Here is a 23,872-nt window from a genome sequence, read left to right as displayed (position 1 = left end):
AGTACTGTCACAAAGCTGAAATTTTACAGTTGATTTTCTCATAAACCTGTTGCATTACTGTATTTGTTATTGAAAGTCATATCATGAATATCAGGACGATTCTTGATCATTTGAAATCAGTTTGAGTTCTGTGTGACATACTTGAATTTAAAACTATATATACAGTGGTGGTCAGAATTATTTGCACCCTTGGTAAATATGATCAAAGATGACTATAAAAATAAATCTGCATTGTTTATCCTTTTGATCTTTAATTCATAAAATTAGCAAAAATCTAACCTTTTATTGAAGGAAAAGAATTTAAAGTGGGGGGAAAATCACATTATGAAATAAATGTTTTTCTCCAAAACACAATGGCCACAATTATTGGCACCCCTAGAATTTTCTATGAGTAAAATATCTCTGAAGTATATTCCCATTCATATTTACATTTTTTTTAGCACACCAGGGTGATCATGAACATGAAATTGTCCAGCCATGATTTCTTGTTCCACAGCAGTATAAACATGAGGAAACACAGAGGCCAAATTCGTGTAATCATTCATTACAATGATAAAAACCAAAGAATATAGTTCTGATGTGCAGCAAAAGATTGTTGAGCTTCACAAAATAGAAAATGGCTGTAAGAAAATAGCTGAAGCATTGAAAATCCCCATTTCCACCATCAGGGCAATAATTAAGACGTTCCAATCAACTAAAGATGTTACAAATCTGCCTGGAAGAGGACGTGTGTCTAAATCGTCCTAATGCGCGGTGAGGAGGAAAGTTTGAGTGGCCAAAGACTCCAAGGATCGCAGCTGGAGAATTGCAGAGATTAGTTGAGCCTTGAGTCTCAGCCTAAAAAAAAATTATCAAACAGCACCTACATCCCCACAAGTTGTTCAGGAGGGTTTCAAGAAAAATCCCCTGCTCTCATCCAGAAACAATCTCCAGCATATCCAGTTGTCAGACACGACTGGAACTTCAAACATGACCAGCTTCTATGTTCAGATGAAACTAAAAAAAGAGCTTTTTGGCAGCAAACCCACCAGATGGGTTTGGTGCACACATGGATAAAAAGTACCCCATGCCCACGGTTAAATATGCTGCTAGATCTTTAATGTTGTGGGCCTATTTTTCTGCTGGAGGTCCTGGACATCTTATTCAGATACATGGCATCATGGATTCTATCAAATACCAACAGATAAAAAATCAAAACCTGACCGCTTCTGCTAGAAATCCAATAAGGGGCCATGATTAGATCTTCCATCAGGACAATGATCCAAAACAAACATCAAAACCAACACAAAAATGTGTCACTGAACACAAAATGAAGCTTCTGCCATGGTCGTCCCAGACTCCTGACCTGAACCCTAAAGAAAATGAGTTTATTATTAATTTTATTATTTAAAGATCAAAAGGATAAATAATGCAGATTTATTTCTATAGTCATCTTTGATCATATTTACCAAGGTGCCAATAATTCTGACCACCACTGTATATATATATATATATATGTATATGTATATAAACAAAGTCCATTATGCATCAACTATGGAGGGTCCAACAAAAACTGCTCTGCAATAGAAGAACCATTTTTATTTCACCAAAACAACAAGGGTACAGTTCATAAAAAAACATTATTTTTTCCTTAGTTTGAAGAACGTTTTTTTTTTTTTTTTTTTTAAGTCTAAAAAAACCTTTTTCCACTATAAAGAACCTTTTGTGCAATGGAAAGGTTAAAGGTTATTGGTATCAATGCCAATACAGAAACTTTATTTTTAAGAGTGCACCCACTCAAATAAGCTGAAAAATCACTCTTGTCACCTTCGGATCAGATAGCTGTATGATGGCAGGTACATGAGAGATGGCGATCAACGCCAAGAAGCAGCTGGCAGATTGTTCAGGGCGTCTGAGGGCACGAGGGTCCGCAGGCATCAAGGGACTGGGCAGGTGCAGTGAGCATGATGTGTGTTTCTTCATAAAGACAGAAATGCAGATATCTGACCACAGTTTGCTGTTCTCAGGACTTTTAGGATCATAGATTATGACAATAATCACACACGGGACATTGAGCACTTCTTGCTTGTTTAATCTTGCATAACATCAAGTGAAGCAATAAGACAGGGCAAACCGAATTACCTCTTTCGCCCTGTGGATTCGTGCGAGAGTTGCTTTCGGCAGCGGGATGTTTTGCTGTGAAGTAGCCTTTTATACTGGGTGAGAAAACAATTAGTACATTTGTTAAAAAAAAAAAAAAAAAACTTCTTGTGGATTTTAAAATGAGATTTAAAAAAAAAAACACTCACTGCATTCTCCATAGCAAGACCCCCAAAATGATGATGAGCAGCAGAAAGACGGAGAAGCCGATGGTGATGTGAAGTGATGATCGTGACGTGATCTTTAGAAGCTCAGTTCTGTTTGCTTTGATAGTAAATGTAGAACATGTGTCATCATTTACATCACCACAATTAATCAGACATGATTAAATTGTATGTTTTCCAAATTGTCTCAAACCCAAAGCTATTTGATTCTTCACCTACCAGTTATGTGCATTAAAAAGCTTCTGGTCAGTTATGAGATTCATCTATCTCTTTCTTTTTTTTTTTTTTTTTTTACAATGAGTAAAACCAGTGTTGGGTGTAACGCGTTACTGTAATTAAATTACTTATCCACTGAAAAAGTAAAGTAAGGGATTACTGTTCATTTTTAGGTAATTTAATTACAGTTACTTATAATGTACTTGCGTAGAAAAGTATTTTAAATACAACATTGATGATGTAATTAGTAATTTCGTAATTAATTACTTTTTTGAAGTAACTTACCCAACACTGATTAAAACTTTATCACATGATCATCTTTGTTTATGGTTTCCTTTGCAACAAATTATATTTAAACAAACACTGTTACAAAGACCACAAACCGACATAAAAAGTCAAGCCCAACTAAATGAAACACTGATCACCATAATGGCAATCAAACATTTTCAATAAAACATCAACATCTAAACCTGTTAATTCCTGAAAACAAATGTAGACGAAGGACAGAAATAAAATCAGTCTGGTTTGTAATAAGAGAGATTTAATGTCTTTTCAGTTGATTTCATCTAAGGCTGTGGCTGGAGGTTAGTTGTAGTTCTTGTGTTTCTCGTTTCTTCAGTGATTCAGTTCGTTATCATCAGGTGTTTTCAATAATCAAACAACCATCACTCAATTAATCACTTAATTATCCAATTAACTCTAACACTGCTTCTGTGTTACTTTTAACACCCTGCAGGTGGTTCCCATATGAACACCAAGCAGTGTTGATTTAACACCGGGGAATTTACTGTGTAGTATGCAGCATTCACTCATAACCCTATTGGCTTATTGTATACTCTCATGTAACTGACATTTGATCAATGATCCACTCACTTTTTATAGTGAAACTGGCAATTGAGCTCCACTCACTCCAGTCGCCTTCAAAGAAATCCATAGGTTTTGCTCTAACACGTGTATAGTAAACACCATCTCTACCGAGTCTGTCCCTGCTGATACTTAAGTTCCTGTATGTAATAATAAGGCTGATGGACTGTAAAGAAAGAAAACACATGTGTTGTTTATTTGTTAAATGAACTCCAAATGATTCCATCTTAATTTGTAAGAAAGGTCAAGTTTTACAAACTAATAGTTGGAAGAAACACCTTGTTTGCTAGTTTGTCCCCCCAGATTTCCACTTGAAAGGTAGGGTTGAAAACATAGTCATGTCTGTGTTCAAACCATATGAAAACTTCTTCTGTGTCTTCCATGTAAGTGGCAAGCTTTATTTTAGGAGCTGGGATTTTGACTGCAAGGACAAAGACAGATTGAACGGACGGACAGACGGGCAGACGAGATGACAGATAGATAGATAGATAGATAGATAGACTTGCCAATTTTTAAGCAGGTCGATGACTTTTTCAATAACCTCATCTCCTAAGTGTACTTCAAGCTTGTATCTATTTATTAGCATCACACTCTCAAAAGTAAAGTCTTCTGGTCCTACAGTAGCATGTTTACACTTTTTTTCCTCTCTCATATGGCTAAACAGGAAAGAAAAAACTGTCATTTCCAGTTCAACATCAGTGCTTAGAGCAAACATTGATGCACATTATATTCAAACATACTCTATATTGACAAAAGCATTTTTTTAGATATTCAGTTAAATATTCCACACCCATTTATAGCCATGTCTAGGTAAATACCAGAGTTTTGCGAATATGACCTCCTCGTTGGGTTCATCATTTAGCGAACAGGTGAGGTTGCTCTGTTTGATGGTCAATATGGATGTGCAGGTCACTTCTTTCTCAGACCAATCTAAAATGAATCCAGAGGGGAAAAACATGAATTTTTCTAGTCACCCTTAAGTCCTTGTTAGGGCCGGTTCACACAGAACGTGTTTTTGCTGTTAAAAAAGCGAGATGAGGTCAGTGTAAGGAAAAAAAGTGCAAGGTCTAGAGACATGTTTTTTAAAAGTTGAATGTTTAAAATTGTAATATGTACGTAAAAAAATAGGTACGTATTTTTGAACGCTGTGTCACGTGCGAGACATGAGAGCAATGGTTAAAGACGTCCATCTAGCACGTGTTTACATTGAAAAACATTGGGAAAGTAGTGCAGTAGAATGGAAAAACGCATTCTTTGTGAATGGCCCGTCAGTGTGCTTCAATGAAAACCAGCTTAAATGGGCCAAAAGCATCTCTTTAAGATCATATCATAAACCACTACACACAATCTAGATACATAATCATAGGCGGTGTGCCCACCAAAGTGTTTTAGCCAGTTGAAAACACCAGGCGCTCTGCTGCAAACGCCTAGCTGTGGCTGCGCAGTGGTTTTTTTTTCTTTTTTCAGTTTGCTGCTTGCTATGGAATATCTGCGGAAGTAGTATCTCATTTCACAGATAGTTTGTTTCTGTATTGTTTCTATATAAAAATGTCAATACCATGTAAAGTAGTCTCATGTTTTATTTTATTACAGTGAAGATAATCAGAGTACATGCACATACTGTATTGCCTGAACCACATTAATATGTCTCATACTTTTAAAATGTAAACGAAAAGGCTGTGTTGTGTTTAATATTTCATTTAGTTATAAACATGCAGTGAGGATAATCAATGTAGCCTACGCGTTGTATAAACCACATTTGTGTGGCTATTAATATGTTTAAGATTTTTGAAATGAAAACAAAAAGAGGCAGGGTGGTGTTTTTTAACATGGTAATAAAAAACACCTTAAAAGGTTAGTTCACCCAAAAATGAAAATTCTGTCATTTATTACTTACCCTCATGTCATTCCACACCCGTAAGACCTTCGTTCATCTTCAGAACACAAATTAAGATATTTTTGATAAAATCCGATGGCTCAGTGAGGCCTCCATTGACAGCAAGATAATTAACACTTTCAATGTCCAGAAAGCTACTAAAGACATTTAAAACAGTTCATGTGACTACAGTGGTTCAACCTTAATGCTATGAAGCGACGAGAATACTTTTTGTGTGCCAAAAAACATAATAACGACTTTATTCAACAATTACTAGTGATGGGTGATTTCAAAACACTGCTTCATGAAGCTTTCAAGCTTTACAAATCTTTTGTTTTGAATCAGTGGTTCAGAGCATGTATCAAACTTCCAAAGTTTGACAAACACTTATGACGAAATCACATGACTTTGACTTTTCTGTCAATGGAGGCCTCACTGAGCCATTGGATTTCATCAAAAATATCTTAATTTGTGTTCTGAAGTTGAACAAAGGTTTTATGGGTGTAGAACGACGTGAGGGTGAGTAATAAATGATAGAATTTTCATTTTTGGAAGAACTAGCCCTTTAGGTTTTGTCATGCTGGCATTTGTGGAAACTTTTAAACCATGTGTGTTACAATTAGCCCCGTGTTAGGTTGTATCCCGCTCACCCCTACCTCAATGCCAGCACCTGTTCGAGTCAGACAACGTCTCAACCTTTTTGAACACTATTCATAGTAGTAAGATCTCTATAGTATCTAGCCTGCGGCGTAGCATTAGACAGACTCCAGACAATGCCTTGATTATGCTTTAATCTCGGCTGGAGGACCTTGAATCAATCGCAGAGAATCCCACCAGCAAGAAGAGTACAATAGTTTGTATAAAATAGGAGCATGTGACATGATTCATTACATAATTGTTCTACTATATAATTGGTTCTCCATATGTATATTTCAGCAAACCCTTCTGGTAAAAGCAAATCTGGATTTCTTGATTACTTCTGCTTATTATAGTCATGAGTTTATATATTTAGACAGCTGTCTAGTTTCATTACCCTTTTTGTTAGAACTCATGTTTAACGAGATAGTTTCATCCTTACATCTACTATAATACAATATATTGTTAGTCTCGAGAGTATTAAGAATTCGTTTGTTCTAATGGAATGGAATTTTTGTTAAGCGTGTCAGAGGTTCTATATTCTAATCCACCCTCGTATAGTTAATTTCATTTTATTTTTCTCATTAAAACCAAATATGTACATCAGTGATTGTATATCAAGAGCAGGGACAAGCTTGTGTGCATTTTGTTTTGTTATTCAACAGGAACGAATAGCTATAGTCTCCGCAACAGCATTAAGCGATAGATGGACGCGCTCGTCTGTGTGAAGAAGACTACGCGTGCACGAGCACCAAGAGACCAACGTTTGGCCACTTAAAACGGCGGCAACGAGCACTCAACATGATTTGTCCCACCCGCAAATGACTCTTATATACAGTCTCAAATCTCACTTACCATCATCTCCGCTCTCAGACAGAACCAATAAAGGACAGAACACAACAAAAAGCATCTGTAAAACATTCGCCATCTCTCATCCAGCAATACAGGCATATATCAAGAGCAGGACCGTCGCTAGTGGGGTAAAAGGAGTTGAGGCTTCTCAGAGAACAGCTGATGTAAAGTGAAAGTGAGACTGACTGGAAATTGTGGGAGAAAAAATTCTGGGACAGGTCCCTTGATACAGCCCGCTGTCGTTCTCTGAGGGTGTGTTCGGTTCGCTTGGTTCGTTTGGTCCGGACGAAAAAAACCAAGCGCACCGAACATGTGTGAACACACCCTCAGAGAATTGATTATCCTGTCATAATTATCCGCTCAAATGCTTTGGTATTACCACACACACACAAAAAAAAAAAAAAAAAAAAAAATAGAAAAACATTAGGTGCCATATGTGGTTTTCTGTTGTTTTTTTGTGTGGTAATATTAAAGCATTTGAGCAGATAATTATGACAGGATAATCACAGCACTTCCTAAGCCCCATGATGTTTTGCACAAATTATGGGTGTAACTTCCGTTAAATCAGTCAAATTTCACTGATTGTTTCACTGAAATACTTGCAGTACTACCACAGGATTTTGTTGTACAGTATGTAAAATTGCTGTGATATTCTTGTTTTACTACAGTCATATTTCTGCAGTAATACTTGGAAATAAGCCTTAATTGTGTTATATTTTCGTATGTCTATAACCTTTTATACCAAAAATGTTATGGTAACATTCTATGGTATTCCTGCAAGAAAAATGTTGTTTGTCCATGATAAACCTGTGATATTACTTACATACTATCTAAAAATACATGTAGTACACATGCAAGACAAGTCTTTAGTGGTCACATGTTGATATACAAGGTAAATTGCTACAATAGGTCATGTCAGAATGTGACATACCATAAACACTTGTGGTATTGTGTTGTAAGAATTAACTCAGATCAATTATAACTCAAAGGTAATTAAATTACAGTGAATAAGAACCTAATTAAACTGTAAATGATTCAGAATTAATATTTAAAGGGTTAGTTCACCCAAAAATGAAAATAATGTCATTAATTACTCACCCTCATGTCGTTCTACACCTGTAAGACCTTCGTTCATCTTCGGAACACAAATTAAGATATTTTTGTTGAAATCCGATGGCTCCGTGAGGCCTGCATATGGAGCAATGACATTTCCTCTCTCAAGAGCCATTAATGTACTAAAAACATATTTAAATCAGTTCATGTGAGTACAGTGGTTCAATATTAATATTATAAAGCGACGAGAATATTTTTGGTGCGCCAAAAAAACAAAACAACGACTTATATAGTGATGGCCGATTTCAAAACACTGCTTCCTGAAGCTTTGGAGCGTAATGAATCAGCGTGTCGAATCATGATTTGGATCGCATGTCAAACCGCCAAACTGCTGAAATCATGTGACTTTGGCGCTCCGAACCGCTGATTCGACACGTTGATTCGACACTCTGATTCATAACGCTCCGAAGCTTCCTGAAGCAGTGTTTTGAAATCGGCCATTCGGCAATTTGCGTTCTGAAGATTAACGAAGGTTTGTAGGGAATGTAGATGTTAGTGAACAGTCATGGTATGTGTTGTGAATACATGTTAAAATGTAATACCACAAGTGTTTATGGTATGTCACATTCTGACATGACCTACTGTAGCAATTTACCTTGTATATCAACATGTGACCACTAAAGCCTTGTCTTGCATGTGTACTACATGTATTTTCAGATTATGACTAGTATGTAAGTAATATCACAGGTTTATCATGGACAAACAACGTTTTTCTTGCAGGAATACCATAGAATGTTACCATAACATTCTTCAAATAAAAGGTTATAGACATACTAAAATATAACACAATTAAGGACCACAGGTTTATTACAGGAAATTCCAAGTATTACTGCAGAAATATGATAGTAGTACCACAAGAATGTCACAAGTATATTGTCACTTGCTGCAGAAATATGACTGTATAACAAGAATATCACAGCAATATTACTGTACAACAAAATGCTGTGGTAAATCGTCCCAAAAAACACCACAATACTACGCAATTACCACAACAGTTTTGTGTGGTACTTTTGATGTTTTATCACGTGGAATACCACAGGATATTTTTGTAAGGGAAAAAAAAGAAAGAAGGGAAAAAAAAAACATTTAGCCCTGGTCCGCTTAGCGTTCAGGGGGCGTATTCACAAAACATTTTATATTACCACTAAGAGTTCTCCTAAATAGCAGTAAAAGTTCTTAGCTAAGAGTTTTCTCTTAAAACCTATTCACAAATCTGCTGAGACCAACTTTTACTAAGGAATAGACAGGGGATTAAAACGTACAATATATATTTCAGACCTAGTGGAGTGATAGTAATAGTAATTAGGTCTGAAATATATATTGTACGTTTTAATCACCTGAATCACGCTACAAACATAATGATCTTATAGAACATGATGCATTGCTGTGTCTGTTATCCCATAATGCCTATTTTTGGCGGAAGCGTGGGGCTGCTGCTGGGCGCTGGTGTTGCAATGGATTGAGTTTCACTTCTTGTCAGTTCTTTGCTTGCAGTCTTGGCCACTTGAGAGCGCGTGCACGCGACAGGAAGTAAGTGTGCAAGACTGTCCAATGTCTTAAAGTGGCTATATGTAATATTTTTACTTTAATAAAGCATAAAAATACCCCAATATGTTTGCAGATATTTAGGAAACATGCTAAGTTCACCTACTTGTTTCTCGGAAAAACAATGCTACAGCCAGATATTCTACTTTGAAATGTGTGTTCAGTGTAGGAATGTCTGTCTTTGTTTTGGTCTGTGCAAAACCGCGTGCTGCCAGTTTATCCAATAGTATTTCGACATCACAGGTTGCCAGTTGGCGGAAAACACCGTATTGCAGACATGGAAACCAGCAAACAGTGTCAGAGAATCGCAGATTCTACCTGACTTAAAAAGCCTCTGCATCCATCTAAAAATCTCTATGAATGACAGCATATTAAAACACAGATAAATCAACTCATCAGCTTACAGTGTGTAAGTCTCCTCAGCTTTCATTGTCAATTGTGCTCCCTCTTGTTGCGTGTCCTCAAGCTGGTCACCCGCGTCTTTGAACGAGGGGGCGGGGCAAACAATATTTTTAATTTGGACTGCAGTATCTATTTCGACCACTGGGTGTCATTCCTACATAGAGCCCCTTTAAAAATGCCCATGTGCAGTACCCTTAATGCACACTAAACCCACACTATTGCTGAATCCCAAATGGCACACTTCATAGCACTTTCTGTCTTGTGGACTACAATGGCTGCCGCATGCACGTGTCCGTTAAGTCCACGAGAGCATAGGGTGTCCCATTCATCAATTTAGGTTTCAGAAGGGTGCTCGCGAGCGCCCCCTATGCGGCCGCTATGCGCACTTCAGCTGAGCCCGCAAGTTCACGAGCTATGCAGAGGACTTTACCCGGCAGTCAAAGCGGCATTACGTCTCGAAAGTGCCGACTCAGAGGAAAACTGAGGGTTTAGGGTACCATTTGGGATCCAGCCTATCTTGAACATCTTGAATACCGCTTCGGTGAGGCGCCGGACTGAACAAAAGCGAAGTGAAGCGAACGCTGCGAGCGAGCGACACTGCGCGAGAGAGACCGAGTGTGCGCGCGCGAGAGATTGTCTGAACCACATATGAATATGTTTAATACTTTTAAAATTTAAACAAAAAGAGGCAAGGTTGTGTTTTATATTTTGTTTTGTTATAGATACTATACATGCAGTGAAGATAATCAATGAACGCGTTGCCTGAACCACATTTGTGATGTTTAAGATTTTTTAAAATGAAAACTAAAAGAGTCAGAGTGGTGTTTTATAACATATTTCGTTTTATTGTTGCCTAAAATATACATAGAGAGATAACTTGCCAAGTCCGAACTACTAAGGATGCAAGGCCGAACTGTGCGTACTTTAAGCTAAGAGGGGTTGACCTTGTTGCTATGGATGATGTCAACACGCTTACTAACTATGCACACAGTGATTGGCTGATGGGGGAGGAGTCTCTGTCAGCGATTTAATCATAGAAATATTGTTGAACGAGGTATCATGTTTCCATATTAAAATAAAAGTTTTAAAAGTCTATCTAATCAGCTCTTGTGGAGTTATACACAGACAAGTGCCGACTCACATATAGCCTAGTTACCTCGACAGTTTTCCGCATCCCTCCGCCACCCCGTTCCTCACTCTCATCTGGGGATACAGGCAGTAGCCCCTCACTGGGGAGAACTCTGGGTTTGGGCTAAATTCTAAGCTCGGAGCCCTCGATCCCCTTGGATAGCACCCCAAATACGCTTATTAATTTTTTTTTTTACACTATTCGATCATTTGTAAGTGTGAACTTGTGAAAACAACTGTCACAAATAATCTGACATTATTTATTTATTTATTTATTTATTAGATATTTATTTTGGCTGTTTTATCGTAGATTCAAATCTATAAATCAAAATATGTATTGCATTTATGAAGAAAAGGCTCAGCACCCAAGGCTCTATTGCTATTGCCTCAATGGTGAGGGCCTGAGGCGGATTGGCAGCAACGGCCATTAGGATTGTTTGTGAATTTGTCTTAGTGAGTTAGGTGTCCTCTTGACTACTCCTAACGTTTCACAGATTTAGGAGCTAATTTTAGCGCTAAAATGCTTTGTGAAATACTCTTAGAGCAAAAATGTAGGAGTCCTAACATTAGGACTGGCTCGCCCATAACTTTTAAGATTTTCTCCTAAATCGGCAAGTTAGGAGCTACTTTTAGCCTTAAGATGTTTTGTGAATACGGCCCCAGATTAGAATTTTTATCACAGAACCAAAAGATACCAAACCTAAAGGCACAGGGACACGTTCACAATGTGATTGGTCGGTGTTTATGACGTATTGCCTATTGTGAGACGGAACTTAATTAGTAAAGGAGTCAAAACAGCGGCAGGAATCTCTGTCACAAACACAAACAATCTGCTACAAGAAGACGTGGTTCTGACGCCTGTACCGAACTGTGATGGCCTGATGGGAAACATCACGACTACGTCGAGAAAAAAAAACTATATGCGTGAGCATTCTGTCCTTTTTAGGGTCTCATCTTGCTGTTTTTGGTTCGTTTCAATCCAAACATGCTAAGTGTGAACGCACCCTGAGTGTGTCTGTAGGTGGCGCTGTAGGTCCATTCTCCTCTCCTCAGGGGCATTTCCTCCAAGGAGGCAAGGGAGGCAGTGCCTCCTCAAAACATAGGATGAGAAAATAAATCATATTACAAAAATTAAAACAACACAAATAGGTATAACAAAATGTGATATTAAAAAGTGTACAAGTCACTCATTTTTCTAAAGGAACACTGTCCAACAGCGACACCCGCAGGTGAAGTTACAGCGGGAGTCTGCGTCTCTGGTGCCTCCTCTCAGCTCATAGAAAATCAACAGACTCCCTAAAGCGTGCGGTGGGTTTAGTGGGGGGTAACTGAGAATGAATGGGGGAAAATCATGTGAGAGGAGGCAATGCCTCCATCGCACTATGATTGGTTTGTGTGATAAATCCCGCCTATTGTTTACGTGCATGTTCCACGCATCAGTCTGAATAAAATGATGGTGTCAATGGGAGGAATAATTAAAAAGTAAGTAAACAGCTCACCCAGATATCACCGCTTTATGTCATGTCAAAATCAAACTTGAAAGGGCCTGAAAACATGATGACTGTGAGGGTTTTTAGTGAGCAATCAGCTTGGTGAAATTAAAGATACACTGGTGTCTGTGACTAGGGTTGGGAACCGAGAACCGGTTCTTATCCGGAACCGGTAGTGTTTTTTGAAAAGAACCGGAACCGTGCAAGATTTCGGTTCCGAAAACGGTTCTGGTGTGATGGGTGGACAAGTGCGGGGAGCGTATCCTTTAATAGAGACAAATCACATCATGAATATTATAGCAATGAATGCACTGAAAAGCCCTCGCGCTACTCATATACGTCAGATTTCAATGCAGAGAGAGAGAGAGAGAGAGAGAGAGAGAGAGGTGCCCAAAGCTGCACGATTAATCTTTAAAAGATCGCGTTCTCGATTTCATCACCCACATGATCTAATTCCTAAATGACAACGATTCGCCCGTGTATAATAAACCTTTGACAAAAATAAAATCGCGACATTCAAATCTGCGTTCGCGTTACCGTTGATCTAAAGAGAGTTGTCATGTGTAGATATAAACAGCTTAACAAACAATCTTTTCAAACGCACAGTATCATTATTTCTGTGTGACAAATAGGCCTATTCCAATTATAACAGAAGTATACAAAAGTTTATTATTCAGATAGAAAAGCTGATGTTTATGTATAATAAATTACCTTCTGAAAGTAACTGGACTTCAAATAACGACTGTATCGAATGCATTGTTACGCCACTAGGTGGCAACAAATTTACTGTTAAAAATGTGTCTATCACTGAATCATTCTTTCAGAAACAAGTCTTTATGAATCCAACTTACAAAAATATTCCGTTTCACCTGTCTGGATCTTACATGCGTGTTCAAGCATCTTATCTAATTTGTGGTAACATTTTAGGTTAATTTATGAACCATGAGTAATACATTTGTTACTGTATTTGTTAATCTTTGTTAATGTTAGTTAATAAAAATACAGCTGTTCTTAGTTTGATCATGTTACTTCACAGTGCATTAACTAATGTTAACAAATACAGCTCTTGAATTTAATAATGTATTAGTAAATGTTGAAATTAACATTAACAAAGATTAATAAATGCTGTAGAAATGCAGTTCATTATTAGTTCATGTTAATGTAGTTAACTTATGTTAACTAATGAACCTTATTGTAAAGTGTTAGCGAATTTGTTGAGATTAACAGTCTGTTAAATTCATTTTACTAGAATAATAAACACAAAAAGGACTGTTTGAGTCTAGTATTGTGCATTTTTCCCTTACTACTATTTTTTATTAGTTGTTTAATTATTTTAATGGAACCGGAACCGGAATCGTTAGGCAGAACCGGAATCGGAACCGGAAAATTTCTCACGATTCCCAACCCTATCTGTGACAGAGTGTTTGCCGAGCATAACTGATATCCGATTGAGCTCTAGTCTGGAGTTTTTTGTCTACTGAAACTTCTTGGAAAGATATTTTCGCAGTGTTTCGTATTAAATAACAGCACAACCCACCGAAGAGATGTATATCTAATCTATCCCTCACAGCCTCGCTTTCATGACGCTGCTGTGAATAAGGTCTACAGTCTGATTCATGAACAAATGACTTTTATGACTATTTCTCTTAATGACTCATTAATCAGTCTATAAACCTCTGAGATTTGAATCACCAAATTACTGTCGCATTCATTAAATCACTCACTGAAGTACTGAAATACATGTTTTATTATACATTCAGAAGTTTTTGTGTTAAATTTTATATATATATATATGTTACCAAACTGGAATTATTTAGTATATAATTAAGATCAATGGACATATTACGTATAACTGTCAACCACAACTAATTATATCGTAAGAGCCACGAAGAGCCAATTGTAACAGGTCTTAAACACAGTGCAACAACATGTACAGTTAGACAGAAGAAAAAGTTTTGTAGGCTAAAACAACATTAGACATTGAACTTTAGCAGACAAAAATATATGATCCCTGCAAGGTGTTTTGTATACAGCCGGTCTCTCTCAGGTCCCGTGATACAGTAAGCTGTCATTCTCTGAGTGTGTCTGTAGGTGTCGCTGTAGGTCCATTCTCCTCTGGAAGCCGAGCGAGCAGTGCGGACAGCTGAATGGCTGGTAGCTGCTGTGCTTCCTGCTGTGTGTGATCAGATTGGAGCTCTGACTGAATGCTTTACCGCACACCACGCACACATGAGGCTTCTCACCTGAGAGATGACAGCGATCACACACACATTAGCTCTGTCTACTTTCTAGACAGGTAGCTAATCGTTAACAACATCGCGTTACATAACCAGAAGCCATGCGATAAGATCCAGCGACAAGAAATGTGTCTGTCCACACCAGACGCGATAAAATCAGTCAAAAAATCACAGCCAATCAGAAGTGCGTGTGGGCGGGCTCTCTCTCTATGCAAGCATATTGCACTCACAACGAAACGGATAAGTAATTAATCAAATTCATACATATTACACTATTTTAACATTATTACTGAGTGTCTGAAACAACATTTGTCGTAAAATACACTTGTTTGTTCACATTGTGTTCACAGTTGGAACGTTTTTGTTTCCTTTAATTCATTTTCAAGATCTGAGGTGAATTATCTGCCTGCCGTTAAATACCATCGTTATCACTGCGACCTCACAGAAATAGAAACCGTTAAATAGCGTCGCGTCTGGTTAGGACATGACATGAACAACATTTCGTTATTTTTTATATATATATTTTACCAGTGTGTATAAACGTATGTTTCTTCATATCAGATTTCTGGTGGAATCTCTTTCCGCAGTAGGGACACGGGAACGGCCGCGTGTCCGAGTGAATGAGCAGGTGTGTGGAGAGAGTCGACGACCTCTTAAATACCTTCCCACAAACCTTACAGCCAAAACTCCGCTCCTGAAACACACATTCACTGATGAAGCATAAACACAGTTTACATTCTTCTCATAATATGCAGTAGCCTATATATATATATATAATTTTTCTGTATGAATGATATCTGGATGACCTACTACATCTTAATATTTATTATTCGCTTTACAAAAAAAAAGATTAAAAATAAATAACTATTATTTTTTTATTTCTGAGATAACTAGATGCTTACTGAATTAAACTGTATGCGGCACACGACTTAATGTACTTTAAAAAAGTACATTTTCCATTTTCATTTTAAGTTTATTTAAGTATAAATATTAAATAGTTCTTATTCGTTTAAGTTAAAGTTGAATGACAAATGTTTCCTGGGTAACTAGCTGAAATAAAATAAGTTGAAGTTTTGTGTATTCCATTTTATTTCAGTTAATTTTTATTTTATTAGATAACTATAATAACCCTTGTACACAGCCAGGGTTCAGTACTCACCCTTACCCTGATTCCTGTAGGTCTGTACCCATAGTGCTGCTGCGCGTGGCTCGTGGTGCCAGCCAATGGGAGAGCAGCCTTGTGGACATGTGACTTGCACAAGTGAGACGTCAAACCCACAGCAGAGGACAGGAGCTACAGAAGACATATTAATATTAATATCACACAATATCACCAGCAAGGGAACTAACATTGTGTTTCACATTGTTCTGATGTGTTTTTGATGTGATCATATGCAAATCAAGTGTGGGGTTTAAAACGTGCAAGTGCACATGAAATGTTCCAAAACCACACAAAAACCACATATGATTTTGTGTAAATTGTAAATGTGTGAAAATCATGTCAGGTGATCAGATCAGGACTAGAGCATCATCAAATTAGAACTATCTTATGAGAAAATCATTTTCTATACATAAATCTTTATATTTTACTCTATTATTGTTTATTTATTTGCTTTCTAAAATATAATTTAGTGTTCTAGCAATACTTTCTTTCTCTGATTTAATCCCTTCTGCTTGTATATTTTTAATTTGTGAGCCACTTTCAATTAAAGCTTCTGCTGAATAAATAAATATTTCAGCCGAGGTCCAATCTACCCCTTAGAAAGTGCTACCTTTTGAACATGGATTTCGAAGTGCACTTAATTGACATGACAACGATGTACTAAAAACAGAAAATTTTTCCTTTGCGTTTTTTGAAAAGTTTTGCGTACAGACGACAACATTGTCAAAATGATCCTTGTTCCCACGATCTGCAAAAAACGACTAAAATCGCTTATTTCTGCTGCCAGCCAGTAGATGGCGATGTCACTTTGTAAAGAAACACTACGCACTATAGACTGAACATGTAATACGTATGCACACGACGTCACCGATTTCACAAGTTCTCTAATACGCAAAACTTTTCAAAAACGCAAAGGAAAAACTTTTCCGTTTTTAGCACATCATTGTCATGTAAACACCCTAAATGCCTTTGTTCATTTGTTCTCTGCTGACGAGCTGATGATTTCCGTCAGGTGTGTTCAATAAAGGACACATACACGTGTGCAGGACCAGGACTGAGCTCCTCACCTTCTCACAGAGTGGACACTCACACAGCGGCGTCTGGACATTGGTCAGCTGATGGTGACTGAGTAAAGCCTGAATCAGACGCTCAAGATCGGTCTGTCTCTCCACCGCAGCAGAAGACGACAGGTCAGACGAATAAACACCAGGCTGCTTCACTGCCATCACACATAATAGAACATTACGTATATTTTCTTCTTAGCATGCAATAATGGTGATTAATGACTTTTCTTTGAATTTACACCATGTGACCAGCAGGTGCTGCCAGAGTTTCTGATTTAGAGTTTCGAAAAGCTTAGGGTCTTATATTAACGATCTAAGCACATGGTCTAAAGCGCATGGCGCAAGTTTTTGAAACCTCTTTTGCTATTTTAACAACAGGAAAAATGGTTGGCCCGCCCGGCACATGGCCTAAAAGGGTTGGCCCTATTCTCTTAATGAGTAATGGGTGTGTTTTGGGCGTAACATGCAATAAACCAATCAGAGTCTCATCTCCCATTCCCTTTAAAAGCCAGTTGCGCAATGGCGGATTCGCTATTTACGAGGCGGAATTTGCAAGCAGAAAAACCGAACGCTTCTCTAGTGAGGAAACGGATCTGCTTGTGCGCGAGGTTAAAGCGTGCAAGTCGACCATCTACGGGACAAACCGGATTCCACCAAAGCATTTTTATCTTTATGCACTCAATAATAATCTTTTACATTGTAATCCTTTTATTTTTAATTTTTGGCATGTTTGTGTGCTGTTGCGCACAGTGTACGCGCGTTCTGCACCCGCATGTAGGTGCATATTACTAACGTGCCCTTTAAATAACAAAAAAATAAATAAAAAAAATACAGCACCATTGACTTTAGACCAGGTTTCAGTTGGTCAATGGTGCAGTCTGTTTATATTGTCTCAAAATAGCAACACGCCAACAATGCACCTGAACACACCTCTTTTTTAGACCAGCACGCCCATGGGCGCACAAATGGGCACAAATGCATTTGCTATTTAAACAACGTTGCACAGGATGTGAAAACGATAACTGCGTCGGCCTAAAACTAGCAAAAAACACTTGCATCGAGCCTGGCGCCACATTGCGGCGGGTGTATGATAGGACCCTTAGTTTCTGCTATCACTGTTTACAGAAGTTTTGAGCAGTATTATACCGGGATTAAATTATATAGCGCATAGGCTCACTCTCTGCAAAGCATTATGGGAAATTTATTCTTAAAGATGAACAGCATAATATCAAGTATCAAGGTGTCACACTGCACTGCAACTACTTGAGGCTGTCCATGCTGGACGCGTCAACGCGGCCATAGCAAAGCCATTTGTTTTTCGTGTCAGATGTAGCGCAAGCGCTTAGAGTACATCAGAAATAGAACATCAGTTTACTTTGTGGAATTTGTCATGTCGCAATCACTGATAATAATAGGATCAATTGTTTTGTTTTTTTTGTCGCTCGCATCCAGTCTAGACATGGTGTCATTTATTCACGGTAGAATAGAATAGTTGGTGGTGGGGTATTTAGTTAGGCTAATGGAAAAAAATCATAATGACTCATTCAAGTTGTCATGATTTTATCAATTCAAGGGAGTTGTTTATGGGAGTTTTGTTTCATTTAAGTTCTCATGAGCTGCGAGTGCTCATGTTCTCATGAATAAAGGTGGTAATACAGACCCTATTTTCTATATGAGTGTCTTTAGGTGTCATGAGAAACCTCCCACAATTGCAAGTATTTCATATCATGCTCAGTCTGTCACAATATTCCAGTCCCTATACTGGTGTTAAACTGTTCTTTGTGTACCTGCTGTGGGTTCAGCTCCAGCTCCATCAGGGCTGTTATCGGTCCAGCTGCTGTTGGTGGATGTACAGGGCAGCAGCTCCAGAGCCTGGGAGCAACTGTTAGATGCCCATCCGTCATGACGCTGAGAGTGGGCGGAACGTGTGGAGTGATGCCCCGCCCTCTTGCTTTTCACTAAAAATGATCGGGGCATTTTAGATTACAATCTGAAATGAAAGAACAATAAATCCCAAATGTTTTATTATTATGAATACATTAGTAAGTTAATTAGTTCAGTATAATATAATAGAACACATTATAATATAGGCCTAGTATAAATTTATTCATAATATTATATAATAATTAGCATCCGTATTGTTATTTTGATTAATTCTCCACATCTATAGATAAATAAAGGTAAATACTTTAAAAATATCATAGGAAATATATGAATATATAATATTAAACATAATATACATAATATTAAACATAATATACATTTATTCAAAATATAATCTTTTAATCAATATATCGGTACTGTTATTTTGATTAATTCTCCACATTAGAAGATAAATTAACCAATAAATGAAGGTAAATACACTGTAAAAAAAAAAAAAAAAAGGATAATGTTCTGGCAGAAAATAACCAGGACTTTATCCAGTAATTTTACAGACATTTCCATTAACCCTAAAACACCACGTTCAAAATTCAAAATACAGGTAAAACACCTGTAAAATAAAATACGGAAATGTAAATACTGAAAATTCTGTCAAATTAATTACAGTACATTCTGCCCTATTTTTACGGATTTTTTTAGAGTGTACTTTAAAAATATCATATGAATATATAATATGAATATACAGAAATTATTCATAACATTAAACATAATATACATTTATTCAAAATATAATCTTTTAATTAATAGCAGTACTTTTATTTTGATTATTTCTCCAACTTGAGTAATGAACCAATAAATGAAGGTAAATACTATAAAAAAATATAGTATAATGTAATACATATATCAATGTTAATATATAAATATAAATGATCATTATATAGAAAGTATAATAAATTTAATATAAATAAAATTTAATATAATTAGTAATGTTATAGTAATTAATGTTTGCTTCATTCTACACATCATAAAATATACAAAATATATATAAAATATATATTATATGAATATATAAAAATTATCATATATATATATAACGAGGACAAAAGTTTAAAAAAATGTTTATAGATAATATATGAATCTATAGAAATTATCATAATGAACAATCTAAAATACATTTAGGCCTATTTAAAATATAATAATTACTATCAGTATTGTTATTTTGCTTAATTCTTCAAATCAATGAACGTAAATACTATTATATTTTATTTAATAAGAAAAAAATATATATACATATTAATACATAATATATGAAAATATGTCAGAATAAAATATAATGTATACATTTATTAATATAATTAGTATCAGCATATTATTTAGATTAATTCGTCACATCAGAAGAAACATGAAAGAGTAAACGAAAGGAAATAGTGAATTATTGTGAGAATATAATAATATATAACATGAATATATGATTCTGATATAGATGTAGGCTTGTTTTGCTCTGACAGATATAATCTAGTGAAACTGATTGAATGTTTTGTGCAGTGAGCATATGTGGTTGATTGTGCTGCAGCTGTTGAAGAGTGAATTCAGTTAGGACGACAGAATCTGAGGTTTAGAGACGTGAAACACCTGCACCGACTCACCTGCAGCTCCAAACGTCTCTAAATCATCATATCAATCATTGTTCTCTGTCATAAATGTGTTCAGGACATATTGAAACTCTTCCACAGAATTTATTTAACTTTCATGTCATTAATTCACTACCTTTTAACAAATTTGCTCTGAACAGGTGCCTTACGTAGAGTGTTTAAATGCATAAATTGAATCTTAATTATGACAAAAAAATTAAGACATGATTCATGATAAAACTATACTAAATGAAACCAATAAGCATATATTAAAAGTTGTTTTTGATACGCTAATGCGACTAATCTTAAACAAGATTTAATCTTAAACAACGAGGAAAAACTCTTTAGAGTTTAGAAGCACAACCAAGACAAATCTGCTCATTTCTTTCTATATTTCTGAGTAATAGCTATATCTGTGGGTGTCAGACTCACCATCGATGAAGACGTGTCTGCTTGATTGAGTTGTGATTCGGTTCTGAAGTTTCTTCAGACTCAGGCGAGAGAAACGGCCACACAGGAAGTATGAAAGTTTTCTGATGTGTCCTCACGAGACTCGCTTCAGACGTCAAATCAGGACGCCTGGTAAATCTGCTCGTTTTTCATCACAGCCATCCATAATAAAAGAGCATAATGTGGCAATCCATGTCAGTGTCATTCTGCATCATAACTGATTAGGTTTCATGATGTAGGAGGTGTAATTTAGATCTCTGTTATGTTTGAAAGTATCAGAAGTTTCTCCAACAGTTCCTCAGGAGAAATAAAACAGACTCAAGTGAGTCATTCAGTAAGAATCTACACACTGTAAAAAAATTATTGTTGGATTAACTTAAAAAAAAAAGTAAGTAACCTGGTTGCCTTAAAATTTTGAGTTCATTGAAATAAAAAAATTTGAGTTAATACAATGAAGGAGATTGGTTTAATCAACAGAAACTCAAAATAGTACACTCTAAAAAATGCTGGGTTAAAAACAATCCAAGTTGGGTTGAAAATTGACAAACCCAGCGGTTGGGTTAAATGTTTGCACAACCTGCTGGGTAGATTTATTTGACTCAACTATTGTTTAATAATTACTGTATTGCTTGCTTAAAATGAACCCAAAGTATGTTGGAAATTAACATTTATTAAATTGCTTATTAATAAATGTTCATCTTTTGATTATTAGTGTTGCCTCTAGTAATTATGTGTCTGATTTTTAATTTCCAAACTACTTTGGATTCATTTTAAGCCAGCCATATAGTCATTTTTGAACAATAGTTGAGTTAAATAAAACTGCACAGCACGTTGGGCAAACATTTAACCCAACCACTGGGTTAAAACAACCCACTGTCCATTTTCAACCCAAATATGGTTGTTTTAAACCCAGTATTTTTTAGTGTATGTTATCTGAACCACATAAATTATCTAAGCAACAACAACAACAACAAAAATGCTGTGATAAATCAGGAAAATATATTTTTTACAGTGCAGCTATAAAATGAATGTGAAAAGCAGCTCAGATCAAGATCAGATTTGAAATTGACTTTTGGTTACAGAGTCGCCGAATCTGACCACAGTTTGAGACTTTGTTGAGATCTCTTCTGATACTATATAATCCAAATTCAGATGCAAAAAGTGATGTTTCCTCAGTTTTTAATGTCTTGTTTTCCTTGTTTAAACATCCTTAAATCAAGATACATTTGCTTGAGAAGCAACATGACAGTTGATAAGAAAATATTATCATATTATTATCATATTAATATTATTGAATTAAGTTCTTTTCTGACCCCACTGGCAGGTATTTGTTCTCATTTTAAGCATAAACTCACTTCATGTTGATCGATTTCTCAGAAAACAAGACTTATCTTGTGTCATTTTACACCTCAAGTAAATGTGTCTTAATGTAAGGATGTTTAAACATGGAAAACAAGACAAAAATACCAAGAAAATCACTTTTTGCAGTGAATATGAGTGCAACACTCAATCTGAGCTGCTCTCCACATTTATTTTATAGCTATTTACTCTTACTGGAGACTATTGACCCATTTTGGTCATATTGAGGAAAAAAAAACCAAACATCTGAGACTAAGTTGATACTCCAATGAAACTCCATTAAGATGAAAGACTAACCTCTGATCAATACAATGCTCTTCTGGGAGATCATTTGAATTCTCCAGGACTTCATACGAGCTTCAACTCCTCTCTGTGTTTATTTGACTATACTAATGACAAAAACGCTGAATATTTAGCAGTTGTGAGAGATGCTGGGTTAAAGAAACGCTTCAGGAGTTCATGAGACCACAGAGATGTGAACGCTGCGCCCACAACGACCCACTGTGTGATTTGTCAACTGGTTTGGTTTGTGATTTCATTGTATACAGATGGCTGAGGGACATTACCCAGGGACAAAACCATTTTAGGTTTACTTTTTCAGGTTTTAGCAGAACATTTTCAGAAGAACAACTAAACTACTTTGTTGTTAGACTATTATTAATAATAATTATTTTTGTGTTACCCAGATCCTGGGTCAGATGTAATAACCCAGTGTTTGGGTAGTTTTTTTGTTACCCAGATCCTGGGTCAGACGTAACAACTCAGTGTTTGGGTAGTTTTTGTGTTACCCAGATCCTGGGTCAGATGTAATAACCCAGGGGTTGAGTTATTTATCGCTGGCTTTTTGCACCCTCTTCAGGAGAGAGCAGTACAGCTCAGTCAAATTGGTGCATGTCTTCGGCAAAATACAGGTTTGTGTACGTTTTATTTTATCTACAAATTTGTTATTGTTCTCTATATTGTTTCATTTTATGTAAATCAACATATAGGGGCGCGATGTGTGTCACCTAAATGAGTGTCACATCTGTGTTTTCGCGTGATGCCTTGTATAAAATTTAGTGTTTTTATTCAAAAAGAATAAATACTAATATAAATACTTGGGATGTTAAAATATGTTCTCAGAACTGTACACTGATTATTTATGGAAAGATTATGGAGTCAGTCACGGCATTTTTTGGCTACGAGTGAAACGCAGGACGGCGGTCTGAAGTTAGAAGTTCCCCTGCCGAACACGAGCAATACGGTGGAAACAGGACAATAGAGACTGGTCGATTACACTTGAATTACTTCTAAATGTTTACTTTTTACTTCTAATTTTGGTTAAACAAGCTTAAATGTATTAAAACGATATATAAAATATGCTATACTATAAAATATGATCGAAAACAGATTAATCCGTAAACATTAACTCATGTCTGAAGTAAAACACAACATAATTTAGTATTATAGTAAAAATGAATCAACCCAATTTGCTTGGTATTATCCCAACATGTGTTCTGTCCTATATTTACCCAGCCCTTGGGTTGAAAACAACCCAATTTGGGGTTTTTTAACCCAGTGTTTTTTAGAGTGTAGCTATAGGCCTAATATAATACAAAAGGTGAGAGGAACATTGAAATATCATTGTACATTGTAAAGATGTTCCTTCACCTCACTTTACATT

General features: G+C 36.4%; 1 protein-coding gene and 1 long non-coding RNA gene across 3 annotated transcripts; both read right to left on the bottom strand.

Moving 5' to 3' along the window:
• Window positions 1–1,558: 1,558 nt before the first annotated feature.
• On the bottom strand, window positions 1,559–9,897 carry LOC127508580 (uncharacterized). 2 transcript variants are annotated; one of them, XR_007928842.1, is made up of 7 exons: window positions 9,810–9,897; window positions 4,202–4,313; window positions 3,662–3,804; window positions 3,393–3,549; window positions 2,289–2,403; window positions 2,122–2,195; window positions 1,559–1,956 (listed from the first exon to the last, which is right to left on the bottom strand). It is a non-coding gene; the product is annotated as an uncharacterized LOC127508580 (long non-coding RNA). The 2 variants fall into 2 exon arrangements; XR_007928841.1 differs by lacking the exon at window positions 9,810–9,897 and adding an exon at window positions 6,751–7,136.
• A 4,257-nt stretch (window positions 9,898–14,154) lies between these two features.
• On the bottom strand, window positions 14,155–22,695 carry LOC127509123 (zinc finger protein Gfi-1b-like). Its single transcript, XM_051887618.1, has 7 exons — window positions 22,507–22,695; window positions 20,833–20,988; window positions 18,676–18,878; window positions 16,892–17,043; window positions 15,822–15,956; window positions 15,191–15,356; window positions 14,155–14,668 (listed from the first exon to the last, which is right to left on the bottom strand). The coding sequence occupies exons 3-7, from the start codon at window positions 18,863–18,865 to the stop codon at window positions 14,469–14,471; spliced, it is 843 nt and encodes a 280-aa protein (XP_051743578.1). The 5' UTR covers window positions 18,866–18,878; window positions 20,833–20,988; window positions 22,507–22,695; the 3' UTR covers window positions 14,155–14,468.
• Between the last annotated feature and the right edge of the window lie 1,177 nt (window positions 22,696–23,872).

Source organism: Ctenopharyngodon idella, chromosome 3 (genome assembly GCF_019924925.1).
Source record: "Ctenopharyngodon idella isolate HZGC_01 chromosome 3, HZGC01, whole genome shotgun sequence".
Lineage (NCBI taxonomy): Eukaryota > Metazoa > Chordata > Actinopteri > Cypriniformes > Xenocyprididae > Ctenopharyngodon > Ctenopharyngodon idella.
This window is presented reverse-complemented; position numbering and strand designations above follow the sequence as displayed.

Coding starts and splice junctions, on each gene's coding strand:
- LOC127509123 (XM_051887618.1), bottom strand. CDS start 18,865: ATGCCCCGATCATTTTTAGTGAAAAGCAAGAGGGCGGGGCATCACTCC. Junction 17,044..18,675: donor TGGAGCTGAACCCACAGCAG/GTACACAAAGAA, acceptor GTGTGATGGCAG/TGAAGCAGCCTGGTGTTTAT. Junction 14,669..15,190: donor ACATACGTTTATACACACTG/GTAAAATATATA, acceptor GTCATCTCTCAG/GTGAGAAGCCTCATGTGTGC.